Genomic DNA, 23,787 nt, shown 5'->3' with positions numbered 1-23,787 from the left:
CCTTTAATGTTAAAATGCACTTTCGTCACTCGCACCTCGAATATTTCTCGGAGAACATGGTCTATGTATGTGAAGTGCAAGCTGAAAGATTTCACCAGGATATACAATATATATATATATATATATATATATATATATATATATATATATATATATATATATATATATATATATATATATATATATATATATATATATATATATATATGTATATATATATATATATATATATATATATATATATATATATATATATATATATGTAGTGCAGAGGTACCAGTGGATTTGAATGTAAATATTACAATGGATTACTGTCGGACCCTGAAGAGAGACTGTATGCAACTCTCAAAGCTGGAAGGAAATAAAAAATAAGGAAGTTTGAAAAGTAGTACAATAAATTTAAACCCACAGAAAGGGCATAAAAGATATATATTTATTCAATATGTAAGCTTACATAGAATATTCATAGCGTTTTGTTTTTATTAGTGTTCTAGTCATTTGCTCTTAATTTCTTCATACTTTTATCTAAAACACTGCCGCAGAGGGGGAATGAATGACAAGAAACCTCATCAAACCTTTGGCAACCATTTGTGTAAAATCTGTACGCGATACGCAAATACTAAAACCATATTTGAATTCAACATAAATGATTCGGAATCACTTAAAAGTAGAAAATCATCGTTCACTTCGTTTAAAGACGCAGAACTTGCGTGATATAATTTCATTCTTTATAGATTCGCAAGAATAAGAAAATCTGTTGCTAATTAACTGAACATTTTATTACGTGAGTAATTTCCTGAAAGGTAGAAATAATTCTTTCGGAAATTCACCTGTATATATTCGTGCGCGTTGTTAGTGTGTATATATAAATATACTGAAATACACTTAAACAAACGATTGTCTTCAAAAGCATAATCTGATGATGCTGGACTTTCAAATTTCATAAATGCGTGAGACATATATACTCTTTCCCATAATCCTTCTCATTATCAAGGTAGATTTCCGACGTATGGACCTGGACGTCAATCAGAATTACAGCCGAACACAAGCAGGTAATTATTTCAGCACGTTGTTTATTCAGTATTTTATTAATAATGTAACGCCAAGAACTGTAAGGAATACTTGGTGAAATGTCACCTGGCAATAGAATAGAAAACAATATATAATTAATGAAAGTAAATTGATATGATATATATGCAAACATGTTATAATATATTATTTAGCATTGAATACTAGCTACAGTTACTTTACTTTATATCGCGATCGATCTTGTCGTAAAACATCATTGGATTCAAACACAATGTAGTACAGTCATCAGAGAGATAACAATGACTACAGAGAACATCCGTGATAGGTTTTGTTCATAAAGAAATGACAGATGAAAACTGTCCATGACGAAGCCAACTTCACTTCTCGCTGTCTCAGTTAGGCTGCTGGAGTGATTCCAAATTGAAGAGAATTTCACGATATTCATGTGAGAAGCTTCCGCTATTGTGAGATTACTCGTGTATTTTCTAGACAAAAGAAATTGTCTCTCATGTTTTGGTATATTCATAAATAACTATAAATGTTAATACAAATGTAATATGGAATTTCTCATTGGATTGGTGTTTAAACTGATTTGAAATGGTATCATAATAACACTGCAATTAGTAATGGGTATATAGCAATTACATCATATTGAGCTCTGCAAACAGTCAATGTTTTTGGACGGTTAAATAACCATAAAGAAATGTCTGATAAAACTTCAGGAAATGGATCTTCTACGTAAAATGATATTAGGAATTTACAATTTAGATTTAATTCTTAAAATACAATAAAAAAAAAGCTTAAACAAATGGAGTTGATCTTGTAACCATGTATATGTCCTACTCTTTCGTGATGGTCAGAGGTGGCAAACATGGAAGTTATTTAAGTAACCCATGGTGAGGACGACTAAGCGCGATTGCGTGAGCAATATTCGGTCCTATATTCATATTATGGACTCACTCCTTACTGGTAATTTTTTTAGTTTATGTTTAAACAAATTATGTGTTTTACACACCGGCGTATCTGGTACATGCTGTAGTTAAATGGAATGAATACCGAGGTTATTGTAGTAAGATTATCATATATTTGTAATATTTACGGGGAAATCACAATCACATACCATTACTTTCTTATTTGAGGTATTCCTGTGCTGAAATTTGAGAGAGAATATATAGTAAATTGAATAGCGGCACAATGTTCGTATTTAAAGTCATTTCAAATATAAAGACACAATCAAAATGATACAGATTGTTTCTCGTATTTTTATCGATTTATTGGACACTGATACATTAATTAATAAGGATCACTTGGACAGACAAAACTCATTCATTTAGTATCCTAATTAAAATTTAGTTTACATCGATTGCAAAACTGGTGAGAGAAATATTTTGATATATATTCATTAAAACACTTCTCCCGAAAAGATTTAGGCGACACAATTCATCTTCTTCGTTATTATTCACATTCGTGATGTGTTTTAGACATATACCACGCAAATCATTCCAACATCTTATCAAAATAATCGTAAAACGTTTTGTAAATTATGAAGGACTCAAACATTGGCGTTTGTATTTGATGTGAAGTGAATGTTTACCGCCATTATTGAGATTGCTTTAACAAATGTTTATTTTACTACATTCCCTACTGAAAACAAACTATTAACATGCTTCCTCATTTGTTCTTCCAAAATATGAAATACACAAAGTTGTTCCTCTGGCATCATTACGGTTGGCCAGACTTCGTATCGAATATTGCCTAAATGGCAATTATAATGGGAATATTATGTATTGTATAATTTAGTACAACTGAGTTGTAGATTTTTAACATTAGTTTTATCGCTTGTCAGAAGTGGTTTTCTATTCTAAGTGTAATCGATGAATGATGCATATACAATGCAATGTATTATATTATTCACTGTCATAAATGTACATCATTAGAGTGAAAATAAAAACACATCCCTTACCATACAGTTAGGCTGGTATTTAAAGAATCCATAACATTTCCCATCTTGTCCATGAAAGCATGCCAGAAACTTTTTATAACCTCTGGAAAAACGAAGAAACATGACACTGTTATTTAAAATAAAAAACTTCTAAATTTCCTGCATTAATGATATGATTTTCTTGCGTTATTGAGCCTACTTAAGTCTTGGTTGCATAACGACGATGTGCCAAACTTATATTTACTATTAACATTATTACACTTCAAATATTATACATCGAATATTGGTCCAAAATGTTTTTAGGAGAAGAGTTTTAGTAAAAATATAGACAAAATGCTTATCGCGATTCTATCCGTGTTTACGTTCTAAGTTCATATGGTGCTGAGGTCGACGCTTTGTTTATTCTTTTTCGAGACGATAAAAGAAATACAGTTGAGCACTGGAGTCTTTGTACTGGGAGACCACACTCACACAAATTATAGACTTTTTGCCTTCAACAAAAAGCTTAATTAATGATTGTATGCCTTTAAGGCGAACGAATAGAGTGAATTAACCTTTCATGTTAATAACAGTTATAAAATACATAAACTGTGTTGGACATTAAAGTATGCGTTAACGAAACTCTCATCATAATCATTTTGACGGTTATTTAAATATGGAGTAAGTAATTTCGCGATATATTGTCTTGTACTTGATATACGCCCTAATTTGTGAACTAAAACGATGTTACTAATAAGGAATATCTGTTCTTCGAATGCATAAAATCTTTAAATGACGGAAAATAACTCACGCTTCGTGATGAGTTCATATAGTATTGGACGCTACGCATGAAAAGTGGTTTCAGCTTGTTTATAACACGGGATATACATATATATAACAAAGGATATATATATATATATATATATATATATATATATATATATATATATATATATATATATATATATATATATATATATATATATATATATATATATATATATATATATATATATATATATATATATATATATATATATATATATATATATATATATATATATATATATATACATATATATATATATGTGAGGGAAGGGCGTGTGTCTGAGTGTGTGTTTGTGTGTGGAGAAAAGATATGTATTTAGATTCAGGAAGCTTAGAGGAGAGTTGATTACGGTGGTCGAAAAGAGGTCTTCAAATTTTCTTTAGGTTTTTAAATTTTGTGACAAATTCATTAAAATTCCAAATTGATTTTTTTTTTCTTTTAATAGTAAAGAACAAAATTGTGAAAAAGCATGGTTCAACCTGAGATGATTATACATATATATATATATATATATATATATATATATATATATATATATATATATATATATATATATATATATATACATACATAGTTACAGGAACAATCTACAGTTTGTAAATCTAAACGTGGAAATACGATGATACATACGTACAGTCGGGGTCATAACGTCGATATGCCTCGTATTTCACTGCGCAATGTCGTTTTGCCAGTTCGTCGCAGCGTCTTGAGAAAGATACTCCTATAAAATTTATGTTTATTATTATTGCTTGAACGATTTACGATATCAAATAATTTATTCAAAGTACGTTTTGAATTAGATCCTATAATGCATTTTTTTTTTATAATATCGAACATTTTACAAAGACAATTCTGCATCTGTAGGAAAGTTTATATTATTTCTTGGCTTCTTCATGGAATGTATTCTCATTATATCACCCCTGGTCTGTCTCTAAAAATATATTCTCTTCATTCTTAGTACTTCTTTTCTGATATTTGGAAAGCATAGTTGCTATAGCTACAATACACTGCTTGGACTCTTCCATAACTACCCCAGATCCTTTCCCTTTGCTTAGTACTTTTCTTGAAGAGAAAATTTAACTAATCTCCTAGTAACCACTAACTTGCTTACATATATTTCGCCATGATTGATCGCTAGCAACTAAACCTTTTTTTTTTTTAATTTTCCCTCCCTGTATATTTCTGTGTTCTTTTCTGTTGAAGAGCGTAGGCTCGAAACGTAAAAGACTGTCTCACTTCGCGTGCGTTAAACTAATACATCTATTTGTTGTTTACACACCCGTCTTCGTCTTTTCTTTTGTTTTTGTTTTTTGTTTTTTTTTAAATTCCAACTATATATATAAACCGTTCTGATCAAAAATGCAGATACTGTAACACGTTTGATGAAACGATAGACCATCTCGCTTCCGGATGATCTGTGCTGACACCAAACAAGTATATTTTTCCTTTTTGTTGGATGAAATTTTATTTTATGTTATGTTTATGGAAAGTGTCAAATTTATCCAAATCTCACTTATATAGTTATATACCTGTAACTAATGAATGCGATGGGCAGTGCTAAAATTTTAAGTATATAAATGCTGGGAAAAGACCATTGATATATGAATGACGTAAGATGGTGAGCTGGTAGAATCGTTAACTCGTCGAGGAATATGCTTAGCCCTTAGAACTATGTGGATCGAATGCTACATAGAGATATATGGTGAAGTTATAGAGATAATTAATTTGTAACGGAAAAATCACGAAAGAACAACTTACCAAAGAAGAGGATAAAAATAAATATAGAGAGATTCATCTTGGTTTTCTCGCTTCAGTTTAGATGTTTTAAGAAGCAGCTCACTAGTGGGTATGCTATTTTAAACAGATAAGTAACATATGTTGCGCATATAATAAGTAACAGATGTTGCGCATATAATAAGTAACAGATGTTGCTTATCCTATTGTTTGAATTATTCTATATCTTATATACATATTTTATTTTGCTTGCACTATAGAAGAAAGGGAACTGATGTTAGTACAGAGAAAGACTTTCAGTAGTGCCATATGCAAGTTGATTGTTTTATGGCAATTAATTAGAAAATAGAAGTATACGCATGCACCGTTTGATTGAAAATGCAGCTGGTGTGCATAAACACTCATACATGCACATAATATTTCATTCTTTTACTCATTTATATTTTGCAGTCTTAGGTTTAAGTTCAGGCATCGGTTATGCAATTATTACTGTTTCTAGATCTGGAATCCAAGATAGATGAGACTTACAGTCTAATGTAGAGAGCTGTCTTAAACATGTCTTGGTGAATCCAACTGTGCATGAAACACATGTAAGGAAATCACCCTCTCTCCTTTTACCACCATTATAAAAAATGCATTTGCGCTTTGCGGGACATCGCAGGCGAGGTAAACAAGAAATAGTGACTTACTACTCATATGGTAGACAACGCATGGCTGTACAGGAGCAGATTGTCCAAACAAAACGCATCTAGATCAACTCACCAAAGACGTTAGATGTCTCTTGAAGACATTCCTCATAACCTAGACGTATGACGTGCGTGGGTAAAAATGTCCAGTGGGCAACGGCTTTTTGTAGAGTAAAAATGTCCAGTGGGCAACGGCTTTCTGTCATGATTCAGGTTTTTATTCTTGGAAATTTCATTTGATTTCCAAGTTGAGTTTTTTGCTGTGGCTTAGGTAAGTCTGGAATTGCACACAAAAATATAATTAACTTCTTACACAGTAAATTTGTATTTATTCCGTGTCAGATTTGCAGTATCTTTCAAAAAACATTGAAATGTTTTGTGCATTTAAACGCTATCCTGTTGCAGTAAGTTATTCTGATTTTTCGCCGCAACGACATGTGCGTCGAAGGAAGGCAGTAGCGATCAATTTGGTGAGTTATACAGACCACAGTTATTAAAAGTTAGCAGAACTTGGATGTGTTATGCATATATCATAGCACACCATCCCCGTATTTTCTATATGTGTCAGAGTTTTAAAGCCGTCTATGTTGCGAAGCTTTATTGCTTAATATACTGTTAGTTTTACCGTATTTGCGGGCCATTCGTATGAAAAGTATTCCTAATAGCTCAAGACGAACGCTCTGCAGAAGATCGGCATACCTACTAGATCACTTCCACAGAATAATAAAGGGTTCCGTTATGCTCTTATTTTGCTTATCGCAGCTCTCTTGGTACCATTTTTTGTTTGGGCCACTCTCTCGCCCACTAACATCCAAGAACTTGATTACTTTTGATGGGGCGTACTTTGTGGCAGCTGCAAGCAATTTTCGCTCCCACGTTGACACAATAATTACCATATTGAATGATAAATGTTTTCGTGGAAATAAATATTACATTAAAATTACATCTGTCAACATCTATTATTTTAGTATTTGTAATCAGTTTCATGCATCGTAAAAATTCTCTCAGTCTATCTGCAAGAAGTTGTACACACACACACACACACACACACACACACACATATATATATATATATATATATATATATATATATATATATATATATATATATATATATATATATATATTGTTGTACTTGGGGATGGTCATATTGCCAGTTTAGCCAATAAAAACACACGCACTGTATATTTGGTGTTAATTTGCTTCAGCTTTATATTACATTAACCTTAATCTTATTTCGGCCAGAGTTCTTTCATCACACTTCTGTGACATCATCAGTGGTCCTTTGTTTCCTTCTTTCTTATGTGTGTCTCACCTTGCTAACTATCAGCCATTTTGTATTTTGTATTCCTATTGTATGTGTCTACGCATGCGTGTCCTTCAATGTGTCTGTGTCTTTTGTAAGTGCATGTGTGTATGGGGAGTGTCTGTATCACCTATATTCTCTGTTAATACGTGTTCGTTTGTATTTGTTTTTATTTATTTATTTGTTCATGTGTGTGTTTTTTTTGTGTTTAATTAAATTTTGTTGGCAATATGACCATCCCCAAGTACAACATCTGTTTCAACACACGATTTCACATCAAAAATCTTGCAAAACAAATAAGTATATATATATATATATATATATATATATATTCATGTATATTATTTGTTTCAGTCATTTGACTGCGGCAAAGCTGGAGTATCACTTTTAGTGAAAAAAAAATCGACACCTGCACTTATTCTTTGTTAGCTTAGTACTTATTTTATCGAACTTGTTTGGATGTCTATCTACAGGAATATTCCCCTGAAGAGACGAATGTATCCCTTAATATGTCACTAACGTCGACATTGCGAGAGGGAATTAACCAGCTATCTTTAAGTTGTCAACTCTATTTATCATGTCGCCAGCAGATAGCTTTTATATTATATGAGTGAATTAAATGGCTTCATAGCGTTTGACTGTTATTTCTAAAAATGTAAGGGTTACGAACACCTCTCAGTTATAATTGTGACTTGTTCATAATTATAAACATTCTTCTTCTCTATATCTATGTGCGTGTGTGTGTGCATGTGTGAGTATGTAAGCGTGTTCTTGCGCGTCTGTGTGTGTGTATGTGTGAGTGTGCATGTTTGCGTGTGTGTGTGTGTGTGTGTGTGTGTGTGTGCGCGTGTGTGTGTGTGTGTAGTATTTCCTGGTTGAAATTGAAAACGTCGTCAACAACGATATAATTTGAAGACGTAGAAATTTTATTTTTAACCAGTCGCTTCATGTTTTTTTAACTCTTTCCTTTATCATGACACATTTCGAACATATAACTTTATGATATCAATGGAAATTGGAGAATGAAGCAGGCAGATCTCTTTATTTAGTAATCCATTATAAATGTAACCACAATAGCAGTATGGAATGCTAGTTGAAAATACATCTATAAAGATAACAGAAAGGCAAAGATAAATAAAGCTTACTTCTACATTAAAAGTGTTCTAAAAATTGCCACATTTACAAGATATTTCTTAACCGGTAATTCAATAACAAATAAAGTTTTCAGATGTAGGTGATATATGTTGGAAAAAAGGTGTAATGAGATGGTGTAAAACTTCCAAATAACTCCAGATGTACCTTGAGTTATTTCTTCAAACTTCTTCAGTAAGAGGAAGTGATATCTCAACTACTTTTAAAATCTTTATTATTTGCAGCAATTCTCCGGGTCTTTAGACAAAAAGATTTGGCCTCTTGTCAATCTGCTCTCTCACTATTGGTAGGGCAAAAACCGCGCGCGTCATACACGCTGCCACATCCGGTAACTTCAATAGTAAAATGAAAAAATTGTCAAGTCTATTACTGTCAAACTGTTTCATTTATGCAGTAGGTACATTGAAATCACTTACCATTTCTTGTTTACTTGAGTTTCCACTGTTCTGAAATTAGCGAGAGACTCTATGTTAAAAGTGAATGACTGAAACAGATTCGGATTTGATATAATGTCTTGAAAATAATCCTAATGCACTAGGCATAATTTCCATCATTTAACTCACGTTTTTCAGCGTTCAATGATATATTAAGTGCGATCATTTCTTGTTAAAATTAAGAATTAAACTTCGTCTTCTACTGTGGTCGACACTGGAATATATCATGCTATTAATATGTATAATCCATTTAACATAAGCACACTAATAAGATAATACGGAATCTTTCTTGCATTTTCATTTTCGACGACTAATACTAAAGATAATCAAGAATAATCAGAGAGACAGGATGAGGGTATGTTTTTCATTTTTTTTCTTTTTTTTTTTTTGTAATAAACATTTAGTTCGTATTGAATGCCAAACCACAAAGGGAAATATTTCAAAATATTGTTTTTGAAGACTGTGTAATACGTTCGCTTTAATTATTTAACATTAATAATGTAATCACAATAGCAATATGGATTACTGAGTGAAATGTCATTAGCAATGAAACCAGAATGAAAGAAAATGCCCTCATTTCATTATATTTTGATAAATTGTTATCAATGTCAATGTGTATCACCGTAGTATTTCATTTTTGTTGAATTGGTGTCTAAACTACGTTTCTGCTGCTATTATAATAATACTGCAATTGGGTATGTTATATTATAATTATATTTTACAAGTTATCTACACATTGCCACACTTATTAGACATTTCTTAAGAAGCAATTCAATATGACATGAGTTTTTGAAATGTAGGTCATATATGTTGAAAAAGAAGGTATAATGAGATGATGTAACTTCTTCATATGACAGCCGGTGCAGCTTTAGTTCTTCCTCCAAAGTTTCTGGTAAGAGACAATGATATTTCGACTTGTTTTAAATGCTTAATTTTTGTAGAAATTTTCCGGGTCTCTAGACACAAATATTCGGTCTCCTTTCCGTCAGCTATCTCATTCTCATTACACGTGGGACAATTTTGTAATTTATTTATAAATAAAAGACGCGTGTCATACACGCCGCTATATCTGGTAATTACAGTAGTAATCTGATAACGATGTGAACGGTATTAAAGTAAAAACATTTCGTTAATGTGGTATGTACTTTGAAATCACTTACCTTTCGTGGATCATTTATGTTATACTCGTACTGAAATTTGCAAGAGAGTCTACGTCAGAAGCAAATGACTGAAGCAAATTCGGATTTATTATATTGTCCTGAACATAATGGTAATTTGGTGGGTATAATTTTCATCACTCAATGCACGTTATACCCTTTTCAATGATATATTATGTGTTATTAGTTCTTGTTAAAATTAAGATTGAATTTTCATATACTATTGTTACCGTCACCAAAATACTGCGACTATGCAAATTACAACTACTAATTAGTATAGCAAACAGGCAGTTAAACATCTAACAAACAGGCATTTAAAAATGTTACAGAATCTTTCTGATGCTTTCTTGATTTCTCAAATAGGAATACTTAGAGAGACAATGTTAGTGTACCTTTTAAGTTGTTACTCAATGCCATACCAGAGAGGAAAATATTTTATATATTTTAAACGTTATTTTCGCTAAACATTTCTTCTCCCAATACAATTTATATTTTGAAATCTATTTTATCAATCACCATATAGTACATGAAACTTCTCGAAATATCATGAAAGCAATCATGTGACCTTTTGTAAATTCCGGAACACCCAATCAAATCTGAGAATTTCAATTATAAAATTTCAAATGAAAATACTCTGTACCTTCCGGTATTAGGATTTGATGCCATATAACCGATGCACCAAAGCTGCATTTACTGCTTCTGTCATTTTGTGACGAAAAGAGTAAAGTGTGACACGGGTATGACGGCTTCTGAACATAAGCTAAACGCATTCTGATCTGTTTCATTGATATAAAATATTAACATTAAATGAAGAATTTAAAATTAATTCCTTACCCAGCACGAAGGCACGTATGAGAAGTATTTATAACATTTTTTGTCTATCTCCTTAAAGCATCTGAGAAAATGCAAAAGGCCCCTGCGATAAAAGGAAATAATGAATATTTTTATTGAAAGGTGAGCATTGAAACTTCTTGCAACATTTACTAATTATAAATGTCATTTCTTGAAAATAAGACGAAGAGAAGTTGGCAGCATATAATCTTTATAACGTAACTAATTTTTGTGAGAAAGCAAAATTAGCATAATTTAGGATACATTTTGGATACGTTTTGTATACGTAAACATATAGGGAAGCATTGATGCAAAGAATATATACACATATATATTTATATGAACAAGGATAAAATCATGTAAATGATATCAAGTTCCCAACATGCATTAAAATCAGGTGGATAAATTATTCTAAAATAATAATTATTATATATATATATATATATATATATATATATATATATATATATATATATATTATACAATTATATAAGGGGACAGGTAAAAACCCATGCTCCAACATATTGTACGAATACCCCCCAAATGCTTATAAAACCACCTTTAGCTCCAGCAAAAATATATGATGTAGATGGGCAAATGAAAAAACACAGTCAATTGTGCATTGGTCCAATTTCGAGATTAAAGCAGTGAAATAGCTTATTTCTCATCTTCAACACAATATTGAAAGACGCATAGTGACATATATTTATATACCGCATGGGGCTCCGCGAGACCACAGCAGAGACGTTTCCGGAGGATTAAAAACCGTCTGAAAACCGATTACAGCAGTGACTCGATCAATTCCTAGGGATATCTGAAGTAATTTTAATATTCCGAAATTTTATATCAGACTATGTATGATTAAATTATAACAGTTATTATAGCTCATTCTTGTGCCATTCAAGACATATCATTTTATACACACAATACACAATGATAAGCGAACTTCAATACCCTCGTATATATATATATATATATATATATATATATATATATATATATATATATATATATATATATATATATATATATATATATATATATATATATATATATACATACATAAGACTCTTTGTGTAAAGATGAATTTTATACACGTGGAATAATTCAATATTTAAACGTAGAAAGACGATAATACATACACACAACCGGGGTCAGGATCCCGAAAACCTTTATATTCCAGTGGACAAAATGACTGTCCCAGTGTATCACACAATTTGGAGGTGCCTTCCCCTATAAAAGGAATATTTGCAGTATCATTGCTTACAAGATTTACGGCAACACATACTTTATTTAAATTACAATGTGAAGTAGATTATGAAAATAATTATATTCATATTTAATTAAATTTAATCTGCGTTCATATAATATCTCCCCCGACACCGACTCTTAAATATTCGCTCATTTGAATTGTGTGACACATGTAGTTTGTATTGCATTAAATACTTCACGGCATGTAAGGCATTCTCTACCGCATTGTAAAATGAGTTTCAACCCAGGCCTAGAGACCAGTCTTAATAACACCTACAACGTGATATGACAAATAGCAGTTACGGTTAAGAGACTTATTCCATATTCTATGATTAACAATGCACGTTTTCTACATATTAGCGCTTACATTCAGTAAACAAAAACAAGTGTGATCGTAACAAACGGAAGGTGGGATTCTGATATTTTCTTGTATGTTCTAGAATATAATGCTTTTTCATATATAATAATAAGACAGTGTGCATACAGTGTCAGAGACATGATCCAAGTAGTTGAACTACGTCATATGTCGCTAAAAAAAGACGTAAATGAAGACATAATGTGTAAGCTTATCCTGGTGTTCCAAGAAGTTTGTGAAAGGTTGTCATTTTATATCGAAGCGTCATGCAGAGAACTTTATTTCTTCCTCATTGAGCGTATCATATCATCAGTATATAATTATTTCTGGTTTAATATTTGACATTGGTTTTGTTATGAAAGTTCAAGAATGTAATATTGAAAAAGAAAGACTACGACAAATCAGCCGATGCCGTCCACCCAGCCATGGGCTTAACAGCTGATTTTGTTGTTCTTGAATTTGACGAGTGTAGGGCGTCGTCAGTTTATATTCATTTCTTGCTTTATTTTCTTATTGGTTTTGTTAGCTCATAAGATATACGTAACTCTAATATTGGAATAGCAACACGAGGGCCAAAGTTATTTTACGAGTGTTATCCAATAAATTTGTTTGTGTATAAGGCTTACATTGCCTCCAGGATTTGTCATTTGCTTGAGTTTGAAAAATCCCTAATTTACATGTAAAATGGAATTTGTGAGATTCTCCCCCTAAAATCCTATTTTCTGGTTTATTATTGTGTGCTTATATTTCATTGAATTTATCACTAAATACTTAATACTTCAAAGCTTGTGTTTCATGTTATTTTTTATCTTTCAGATCTTATCTGTTTTCAACAATGAGTGCACGGCAGTGCAAAAATGATCCAAACAGATCCTGTTATATCTGTGGGGAACTGACTTTTGCTAAAGAAAAGCGCAGGAAAAGTCATGGGTTCCTCATGTCTGTTGCCTTACATGTGTAAAGACATTGAGTCCCAGGTATGCAGGAAAAAATGTCCACGTGAAGTTTGGTGTGCCAATTATTTGGCGTGAGCAGAAAGATCACTCTAATGATTGCTATTTCTGTCACCATGACTTTACAGGCTGTACTACAGCAAAGAAAAAGAAACACATTTTTTTACCCAAATTTGCGCCCAGTAGAGCACTCAGCAGTATGAAGCCCACACCTGGTATATTTCTGCAGATTTTAAGGTTGTGGCCATGCTTACTGGCCTTCAGCGATCTATTCTAAATATTGCTGCTTCCTGTGCTTATGGTATTCCAGAGCGAGAGCTGAACAGGATTAGCCGATCCGAGATGAAATTGTACGCCAGAATTAGCTGATTCGAGATGAAATTGAGCAAGGAAAACACAACATCATGCGCAAAACACTTGTGAAAAGTGATGGAATTTTTTTACCACCTTTGCATATTAAACTTGGTTTGTGTAAGCAATTTGTGAAAGCCTTGGACAAGGAATCCTCCGCATTTGCATATCTTGCAGGAGAGTTCCCTTCCCTGAGTCTAGCGCAAATGAAAAAAGGTTTCTTCATAGGTCCCCGCATTCGAAAAATTGTACTTGAAACCTTCATCACACATCTCATTAACTGATATTAACTGAGAATTGTAGGTTTGCCAGGGTAGCTACATGGTGTGAGGAGAAACCACGAGTCTTTGAGAATGAGAAATTTACGTTGTAGTCTGACGTCACTATTTAACGTGACAAAATGATAGAGTCAATAGGCCCCGTCATTGTAGTTGTCATGAAGGCAAAAAATGGGACCCAAATTCTCGACATCTCCTTCCCGTGAGATAGAATGAAAACTTAAGTGCATTAAAGAGGGATAAAATGGATTCCTGCAGAAGAATGATGGAAAACTGCGGCTAAAGAAGCTTTTAGTGAGTACAACGGTTATTGCAGCATTGGGATGCGAAGTGTACAATTTTGATGTAAATAAAATCGGAATTAATGCAGCAAAGTTTCAGGTCATGCAGAGGAGAGTAAAGCAACAATGTGAAGGAAACGCTCACAAATTCAAGGCACACGAGAGGAAATAGTCAAAGAAATATGTCAACTTGTAAGTAATAAATAATAAAAAATGTAGCTACAGTGGCATTTAGATGTACTTGTATGCAAACAATTTTATTCAAAACTTCCATACAATAAGTAATAAGAAAATCAACAAACAACAACATACCAAATAAGAGAAGAAAACAAAAGGCAGAAATTTTCATCATGTTTCTGTCTCCAAAACTTCAATGGTCATGAGATTTTGCTAAGGCTGGCGTACAAATAACTATCTTTGAACTTACACATGCGTCCTAAATACTTTGGCAAATCAACATGAAACACATGAATGCACATACGCACACACACACACACACACACACACTCTTTCTATTATCTATCTATCTATCTATTTTTCTATCTATCTGTATATATATATATATATATATATATATACAGTCAAAGTCACAATGAGCAACAGGATCTCAAGTAGTGATGCAGTACGACCGTTTCAAGTGGCACTATCTAATTGAACAATGCAATCATTACATCAATTTCAATACAGTGCATTAATAGATAAATGGAATTTTAACACGTTGGACACATTAATATAATTTTTCTAAAATATTTTAACAGAGGAAGAAGATAGAAGAAATTGATGCTGTCGCTATTACAGCTAACAGTAGATTGCAGTTCTTAAGAATCCGATGGAGCATAGATGTGTGTGTGTTTGAGAGTTTGTACGTCTATATATGTGTGCATTTCAACGAATGTATGCTCATCCTTCCATTTATCATTCAATTCATTACCTCTAACATGTTTTAATGTCTATCCTTTATTATTTTTATGTTTTATATATAGCCAGATCAATTTGTAGTTGAAAAGCCCAAAATTATTCTACTCTCCGTCAGTGTACCCATATATAACTGGAGAATATAACACGCCCAGAGGAAATCAGAATATTTAGTAGGACATCGTTTTTACTGAACACATGCGGTGACACAGAATGCACTGCTTGACGCAACACAAACAAATGCATAATATCCTGCCCGTAAATGTCAGCTGGAGGATGGGTCATTGAATAAAGATTTGCACCAAACCCATTTTCCGATTCTCTCAGCAATTACAAACTCAACTTATAATTCCTGACGCGGGTCCAGTGAAAATTATACCGGAATGGCAATCCAAATGACATGCACTCAAAATTAAAATTATCACTGATACAAATTAATTGATTCCTGACCGAAATTCAATATAAAGATAACAAGAGTATAATCTGAATATGTAGATTTTGATATTTAAAACTGTGTCACACAAATATCGTTTTTTTTTTTAAATCGTTCGTTTATCATGAGATGATTGGTCATATAAGGTTATAACATCAATGAAAATTACAGATCCGGATGCAACGTTCCTTTTATTTAGTTCTCCTTTAATAATGTAACCACAATAGCAGCAGGCAATACTGTTTGAAAGGACATCTGAAAAGAAAACGGAAAGAAAGTAAATAATTCTTAGATATTTAAAGTAATTTCGTGTAAAATATTTATATATTTTGCAGTGCATATTATTGAATTGAATATCGGCAGTTGCTATTTGCCATTAATAGCGGAGCTTCAGACGCAAGCATCTACGTAGAATCACGAAAGAGAAGGAAACAATATTTAGACTAGTTTTATATTCTCTATTATTTGCAGCAATTTTTCGTGACTCGGGTCAAAAATAGTCAAACTTACATCCGAATACACATACAATATTTGCAGGGTAGTTTTGTAAAACATTTATAAATTAAACAAGTTTGACATACCCACCACTCTATCAGGTAACTTCAGTAGTAATATAAAAAAGCGCGTCAAGGCTATTCCAGTAAAATATTTCATTTATAAAATAGATACATTCAAATCACTTACCTTAAGTTGGTTACTTGAGTCTATAGCGTCCTGAAATTCGCAAGAGGAACTACGTTAAAAGTGAATGACTGAAACACACACAGGTTTAATAGAACGTCTTGAAAATAAACTTAATGAGCCATGCATTTCATCGTTCTATGCTCGTTACACAGTTTAATATATTATGTTTGGTATGTACTTCTCAAATTCGTTTGTGAGGAAAATAGTAAGATGTGTCACGGATATGACTCCTTTTGAACTTAAGTTAATACGCGTCCTCATCTGTTTGGCTGAAACATATAGTGTAACGTTTTTCTGTGACTTGTGCTATTATATCTTTCCGGCTGAGCAAGCTTTGTAATGGTGTTGGTGCTAAATCGAAGATAGTCTTAGTAATATATATTTTAGTGTATCGTTGATGTACGTTTAATTAATTGAAACAAAGAGCTCTGTCATATTCACTGATCTCTCAGTTTGGGGAAATTATTATATATGCAAATACTGTTAATGTAAGATTGGAGTTGTGTCAGGAGCTGCATTCCTTTCTATACCATATCAATGACTGCTCAGTATGGGATATACATTACAAAGTAATTTAAAGATATATCTCATTACTATTAAAATGTAATTAAAAACTAATTCCTTACCAAGCACAGAGAGTGGTATCCAAAGTACTCGACACATTTTCTGTCATACCATTGAAAGCATTTCATAAATTTGAAGAAACCCCTGAAATGAAACGAAATGACATTTCTTTAATAGGCGAACATTCAAAATTTTTGGAGAGTGTTGCAGTAGAGGATATGCTAGAAGAGAAAGGAGAGGCTGTGTAGGAAGAGCGAGGAGGTGAGTAACCAGGGGATTGAGAGAAACAGAATTAGAAATGGTTAGTCATGACATGAGAGGGATGTAATGGATAGTATTGTGAATTTGTCGTTGTTGGGTTTGTCAATACATGTAGGTAATCAGAGATGGTGGAGGATGTAGAACTGTGATAGGTCAGTCGTGACGATGAGGGAGTAGAGTATCAGCAATAAAATGAACGGAAGGGTTATGGATGCAATCACCGTCAACTGCATCCATCTAATAATTTTATATACTTTTATTTGACAATTATATATGTTATGTTTAGAAAATAATAAGAAGAGAATTTGGTATTCCTGCTTTCAGATTTCATAAAATAACTACCTTGTGTGCAAGAAGAAAATTAGCGCGACACCCATTTCCGTCGTGTCCAACAGTGTTGACTGGTTTGTGAATATCGCTTTTGTATCTACACTTCCTTATACTAGTTATAACAGGTTTTGGAGAACATATTACACACTATTAATATTAAGTAACCTTTAACATCGATTTTTGAAAAAATATGTAATTGCAATGTTTCCAGATAGCGCGTGCAAACATTGAGGACTATACAATTAGTAGTGCATGTATATAAACATTATCGTAAATCGTTCCTCCCTCTTCTTCGTGGAGAGACTAGCATCTAAACTCTCAGATCATAATTACAAAAATTTAAGTGTAGAATGCATTCGGATGGAGGCATAAGGCGTTGAGGTTTGGAGGACAATGTTGCATCAGAAGAAAAGCAAGAAGAAATAGGAGAGGCAGTGTAGGGAAAGTGAGGATGTGACTGACCAGCAGCTTCAGAGAAACAGAATTAGAAGTGGTGAGTGGAGAGATGAGTGTAAAGTGGTAGGTAGTATTGTGAAGGTAATGTCGTTTGTCGGGTCTGACAACCCATCTAGTGAATCAGCGAAGCAGAACTGAGAAAGGTAAAGTAGCAGGATGAGAGAACGTAGATTCGGTGATAACATGACAGGAATGTTTCTAGCAATACATGCTCGCAGCCTGGCATACATCTATAACTGGAAATATATGTTTGCCACACGCACTGCTTCTAAAATGAAAGAATATGCAGATGCAATGCAGGCAGCGACGGTAATAGCACGGACGATTGGAAGACAGCTAAATAGACTTCATCATACATTGGATCTGAGAAACCATCCCCAGGACAGAAGACCACTACAATCAGCAATATATTCACTGAAATCACTTCTGAGGCCTCTAAATGTATGAGGCAAGTAGCCACTATTGACATCATATATATTTCACCTGCTGTAATATATTACCATTAAAATAGTAATATATACAAAATATCACTCACCAAATGTACCAAATCACGAGAACTCTTTCGAAGTGAGTTTGAAAAAGATGAAAGAAATGTAAACCAACATATGTGACAGCCTTCACATATTTCTAAGAGACTTTTCAATCAATAATATGGAATGTTCTGAGGTCAATTTCTCCATGTCAGTGCGAGAGTTACGGCTTCACCTTACAAACAGGCACTTTATGGAGAAAATACTGCTCCACCTGACAGAGAGTAAACTTTTCCTGGATCTCCGCTTCACAAATCACACGGTACACATCCATAATATGATGACAACGACGATCTTCTCGGACCAAAATGTAATAGAACTAATAACGTCCGACCTGCAGATAACGTGGAAATGCAGTCTACTGGATGCACCCAACTCCATTCCTGCCGGAACCTTAATAAAACTGATCGGAAATTTTGAAGGAGAGATTTGATTCTAGTACACAGTTTCGAAATTCAACCGGTTCTTTTTTCGAAGGTCATCACTGGTGATGAAAGCTGGAGCTACCGAATTTTCAGATATGGAAAAGGTGAAGAAAAACCGGAGGATGCGTTAAATCGAATTATTTTGCAAGAGTTCAAGCACTGCTTCGAACACTGCAAAACACATCTGTACAGATGCATTGCTTTGAAGGTGGGAATGCCTGAAAGGTGATAAGGTTGCAAATATGTAAAACTAAGATAATAAAATAACATTGCAACATTCCTGTTTCGTTTCGGGACCACCTCGTTTATAGACCTTCGTATTAAAACGTGTATATATGTCTCTGTAGCTGCATATATATTAAATGAGATTGTGTTTGTGAGAAAATGAATTTTATACACGTGAAGTAATTGAATATTTAGAGGTATGATGATACTTACTCACAGCGTACGTCACTTCCTCTAGAAGCTAAATATCCATCTGGACAACGAGACCTTCCCATTTCCTCACACCACTTCCAATGGTCGGAGAAGGCTACCCCTACGAAATCAATATTTACAATATTATTACTTTCATGATTTAAAACATCAAATATTCTATTCAAATGAGATTATGAATGGGTTCATGAAATACAATATTTTCTTCCACATCGAAACTAAATCTGCACATATATGATGATGACACCAACACTGGGTCTAAATTGGAATTGTCTTCAGTGGTGTGAAACTTTCACCCTCTCCATAATTCTCTCTCTCTCTCTCTCTTTCTCTTGTTAGCCTACTACATATTGTATCGGTATATTTTGCCGTAAAAGATTAAATTAAATCAAATATAATAAAAATTAAATAATGTTAAATATAATAAATTAAATATAACTTTCGTAATCTGGGGAAGAAATTTGCGGGGAGAGAGCCAGTTGATTAGATCGGCATCAGTATGCAACTGGTACTGAATGAAAGGCAACGTCGACTTCGGCGGAATTTATACTGAGAAAGTTAAGACAGATCAAATACCGTTAAGCATTTCGCCCGGTAATAAAATAACAAAAAAAAAAAGAATAAAATAAATAATGAAATAATAACTTAGATAAAAAATGAAATAAAATAACAAATAAGATACAAAACAGAAAATAATAAATAGATAAAATATAAGAATGAATATAACAGTAGCAGAAATAAATGAATAAAATAACATAAAAACAATGAAAATTGATAAAATATGATATTTTTGTTTTAATGAATAAAAAAGAATTGAATGAAAATAAGATAGGATAATGTTTCGTTTAAGGAAGCTGTAGGGACAGTTATTGTGTTGTGTCCGAAACGGGTTTTTCTATGAAGAGTAAAAATGTAACGCTGTTCCAGGCGGAATCTAGAATTGGTCAATCATTATGTAGAACATTTGAAACGAAAACACAGTTAGCTATGCTGCAACAGAATACACTAATTTGGCAAAGTATAAGTACAAAAGACGACACGATAATATTGTTATATATATCATTGGATGATAACAGAAATGTGGGTTTGCCAGAGCAGCGAAATAGTATGAGCAGAAACTAAGTGACTGACAAATTTAAGCTGTAGTCTGACTTCCCTATTTAATATGGTATAAGGATTTCGACTGGAAGCTTAGAGGTTGTAATTGTCAACCAGGCAAAAAATGAGACCCAATGTTTCGAAATCTGAGTCCTATGAAATAGTGGAATTAAAGATGAGTGCATAATATGATACAGAAATATGAAACACTAACGAAGGGGGTTGGAAAACTGTAGGGATGATGCATGATTTAGTGATTTCAATGTTTATTCTATCCCTGGGCCAATAAATTCCGAATAGATGCAGCAAGAGAACTGGTCATGCGCTGGAGAACAATTCTTACAACAAAGTACATTGAATGCACCATTAAATTAAATAATCATAGAAAGATAATCAAAGTATAGCAACATACCAAAATAGAGAACAAAAATAAATGCAGAAATTTTCATCTTGATTTTGTCTCGCACACTTCATTAATCAGGATGTAACACTCTTTTCTACGTGCTGTTGATTAAAACAATGTAGCATATTGTAACGCGTTGTAATTTTTATGACGTTCTTAACTGCATATTCGATAGGTTGAAGTATTGTTATGATCTATTGTGACAATAGTTCATTCACTTACAGGGATGAAGAATGGGAAAAAGTATTTTATAGATGTTTGTGTTTCCCAACATGTAACTTCAAGCGAAGTTAAAAGAAATTAATATCCACGTATGCAGAGCTCCTGCGGTGGCGCCGCTCATAAACTTACACAAATACACATGCACATACAGACACACATAACATATATAGACATATGTATTTCAGAAGAGAATATAGATTTTGAACGCAGTATAGATCTGAGAAACCTTGGGCATTTACTTTTAAATATGTACAAATAAAACATTAAGATTAAGTACAGGACATCACCAATAAATTAAAAACGCATAACCGGACGAGAGATAAGTACAGGACAAAATATAAAAAAAAAACACAATAACAACAGGATATCAACAACGTTGGAAAATAAATAAACCAGAGAGCAAGCAAGCACTCAACCAGAAAGAAGTACGGCACAAAATAAAAAAGGAAGTCGTACTTCTCTTCATTTGTCGACTTTTTATTACTCTGTTTTTCTACCTTTCAACGAGATGATAGGAAAACTTCAGAAGACAGCAGCATGCACAAATTTTAAAAAATATAAAATTCATGGTGAGTAAGAGCTTCGAAGATACAAACAATACAGATTGGACATAATGAGTCAAAAATCGACGAAGATAAACGTTTAGGAACGCTAGGGAGAAGTTCTGAAAGGATGTAGAATAAATAAGAGAAGAAAATAGTAGAAGAGAAATTATGTAGGGGGTGAGAGAAATGACGTCAATCTATGTGGACGGCGTGTCTAGGAGAGACAGAAATGATAGAAATGGCCAGTAATCACGTGTGAGCAAAGAGGCAGATTGGAAGGGAGACAAAATAGAGAATGAGGGAAAGAAACAAAAGGAGTGATGAGAAGGGAGAAGAAACAAAAGAATCTCAGTGGAAAAAAGACAGACAGGGGACAGGAAAGAACGATGGGGTAGTTTAGCATCACCACACAGCACAAAACGATATCAGTGTTTCGAGATTTTGGGAATAATTGTTCTGCTAGAGGCGACACTGCTAATTTTTTGTTATATTTGAAAGAAAACTATGTATTTCGAACAAGAGATTTGCAGCGCCACTTCAAGCCGAAGAGAAATAAACCAGAACTCGCAGTACACAGATATCGATTTGCGCTGAGTGGGCATGCTAAAATCCATTGTTCGAAAATGTAAGGACAGTGATAGTGTGACGAATAGCGACCTGGAGACGATGTTTCCTGAGACTAAATGACAATAACATTCTTACTAAACCAGTTGCAATGTTATCTTGGAAATTATTCGTTACTCAATACAGGACATAAGGAGTATAATATAGATTTCTAAGACAAACTATATTTATACTAAATAAAATGACAGCTACTTTCGAAAACAAAACCATCGAGGTAAATGAAGTAATTACAACACGTGTCTCTCAATACAAGACAGAGAATAAATGTACCTTATCCGTAACGTGGTCGTATTTAAAGTATAAGCCACAGAAAACGTTTCAAACCATGACCAAAATAATCATGGAACCTTTTGCAACATTTGAAATATCTGAGGTGTGTATTAACAATGGAGATTAGAAGTATATTTTGCAGTATTGAAGAAATTTATGGCTTGGCACCATAGTATATGCTGCTTACGTGCATTCTATATTTCCATATATAAACAGCATGCAAACATTTATGCGTGGGATGTTTAAGAATTTATTTTAGCAACTCCTGCATGTCCTGCTAAAACGTATAGTGTGACAGCTTGCTTGTGTTTTGCTATTTGTGCAATGCTTGTATTGAATTTTGATGTTAGATTTGTAACAATGCATCCGAGATTTATATGACGCTTATAAATAACACAGGCCATTGTTCACTTTGGTATCCAGCGCTTTCTGTTGTTGCTGAAATAGTATTAAATGATTTTATTGCCAAAATAAATCTTAATTGTTATACATATATGTTTCGTATGAAATCTTACTATTAATGGATATTATTTCCGTCTGTCTATCTGTCCATCTGTCCATCTGTCTTCTCTCTTCATGATCAAATGGATGAACCAATGGTCACGTTGTTTTTCAATATTATCAAGGAGATAATCAGGTAGGCTTTTAGCGGAAACATGTGCAATGATGTGATTATTTAGTGGATTTTGAGTTTTGTATTGATAAATCACCTTTGCTTTCTATGCTTAAAATTCCGGTGTCGATGAATAACTCTGGATTTCACTCCTGTATAATTAATGAATTTAGAGTGTTTAGATTTGCAATATTATCCCTTAATTCCCCATCGAAGATGGGCATATTTCCCATCTTACAACAATGGTCGTTATGTCCGTCTGTCTGTCTCTTAGTATGAATATTTTGTGGATGTTTGATTGTTGAATTAATAAATCATCGTCGCATTTTGATTAAGAATTCAGTGACCACGAGCAAATCTAGATGTTTTTCATCGTATAGTGCGTGGCCTCTTCATAAATACGTGGTGAGTAACGAGGACGGTTAATAGCG

At 33.1% G+C, this 23,787-nt stretch overlaps 2 protein-coding genes and 1 long non-coding RNA gene across 5 annotated transcripts; 1 reads left to right on the top strand and 2 right to left on the bottom strand.

Moving 5' to 3' along the window:
- Nucleotides 1–389: 389 nt before the first annotated feature.
- Nucleotides 390–5,709, bottom strand: LOC128249945 (uncharacterized). Of its 2 annotated transcripts, none has more exons than XM_052974586.2 (5): nt 5,538–5,709; nt 4,410–4,500; nt 2,993–3,074; nt 2,129–2,179; nt 390–1,137 (listed from the first exon to the last, which is right to left on the bottom strand). In XM_052974586.2, the coding sequence occupies exons 1-5, from the start codon at nt 5,572–5,574 to the stop codon at nt 1,078–1,080; spliced, it is 321 nt and encodes a 106-aa protein (XP_052830546.1). In that variant the 5' UTR covers nt 5,575–5,709; the 3' UTR covers nt 390–1,077. The 2 variants fall into 2 exon arrangements, with proteins under 2 accessions (XP_052830546.1, XP_052830547.1); XM_052974587.1 differs by having other exon boundaries at nt 2,150–2,179; nt 5,538–5,671.
- A 1,640-nt stretch (nt 5,710–7,349) lies between these two features.
- Nucleotides 7,350–15,773, top strand: LOC128249953 (uncharacterized). The gene is made up of 3 exons (XR_016245112.1): nt 7,350–9,983; nt 11,141–11,202; nt 15,532–15,773. It is a non-coding gene; the product is annotated as an uncharacterized LOC128249953 (long non-coding RNA).
- Nucleotides 14,779–23,183, bottom strand: LOC128249947 (uncharacterized). Of its 2 annotated transcripts, XM_052974589.2 has the most exons (6): nt 22,931–23,183; nt 21,092–21,183; nt 19,585–19,684; nt 17,207–17,288; nt 16,581–16,610; nt 14,779–16,151 (listed from the first exon to the last, which is right to left on the bottom strand). In XM_052974589.2, exons 2-6 carry the CDS (start codon nt 21,126–21,128, stop codon nt 16,092–16,094), a joined length of 309 nt encoding a protein of 102 aa, XP_052830549.1. In that variant the 5' UTR covers nt 21,129–21,183; nt 22,931–23,183; the 3' UTR covers nt 14,779–16,091. The 2 variants fall into 2 exon arrangements, with proteins under 2 accessions (XP_052830549.1, XP_052830551.1); XM_052974591.2 differs by lacking the exon at nt 21,092–21,183 and having other exon boundaries at nt 22,931–23,159.
- Nucleotides 23,184–23,787: the final 604 nt, after the last annotated feature.

This window comes from Octopus bimaculoides, chromosome 18 (genome assembly GCF_046866305.1).
Source record: "Octopus bimaculoides isolate indiv1 chromosome 18, ASM4686630v1, whole genome shotgun sequence".
Taxonomy (NCBI): Eukaryota; Metazoa; Mollusca; class Cephalopoda; order Octopoda; family Octopodidae; genus Octopus; species Octopus bimaculoides.
Note: the sequence above shows the minus strand (reverse complement) of the source record. Positions and strands in the feature narration are given on the sequence as shown.

What these genes read in the sequence shown, in the direction of transcription:
- LOC128249945 (XM_052974586.2), bottom strand. Translation starts at nt 5,574, where the DNA reads ATGAATCTCTCTATATTTATTTTTATCCTCTTCTTTG. An exon ending in TATTTTTATCCTCTTCTTTG is followed by an intron (nt 4,501 to 5,537) that starts GTAAGTTGTTCT and finishes TAAATTTTATAG; the next exon opens with GAGTATCTTTCTCAAGACGC. An exon ending in AATACCAGCCTAACTGTATG is followed by an intron (nt 2,180 to 2,992) that starts GTAAGGGATGTG and finishes CTCAAATTTCAG; the next exon opens with CACAGGAATACCTCAAATAA.
- LOC128249947 (XM_052974589.2), bottom strand. Translation starts at nt 21,128, where the DNA reads ATGAAAATTTCTGCATTTATTTTTGTTCTCTATTTTG. An exon ending in TATTTTTGTTCTCTATTTTG is followed by an intron (nt 19,685 to 21,091) that starts GTATGTTGCTAT and finishes TTGATTTCGTAG; the next exon opens with GGGTAGCCTTCTCCGACCAT. An exon ending in GATACCACTCTCTGTGCTTG is followed by an intron (nt 16,611 to 17,206) that starts GTAAGGAATTAG and finishes TGCGAATTTCAG; the next exon opens with GACGCTATAGACTCAAGTAA.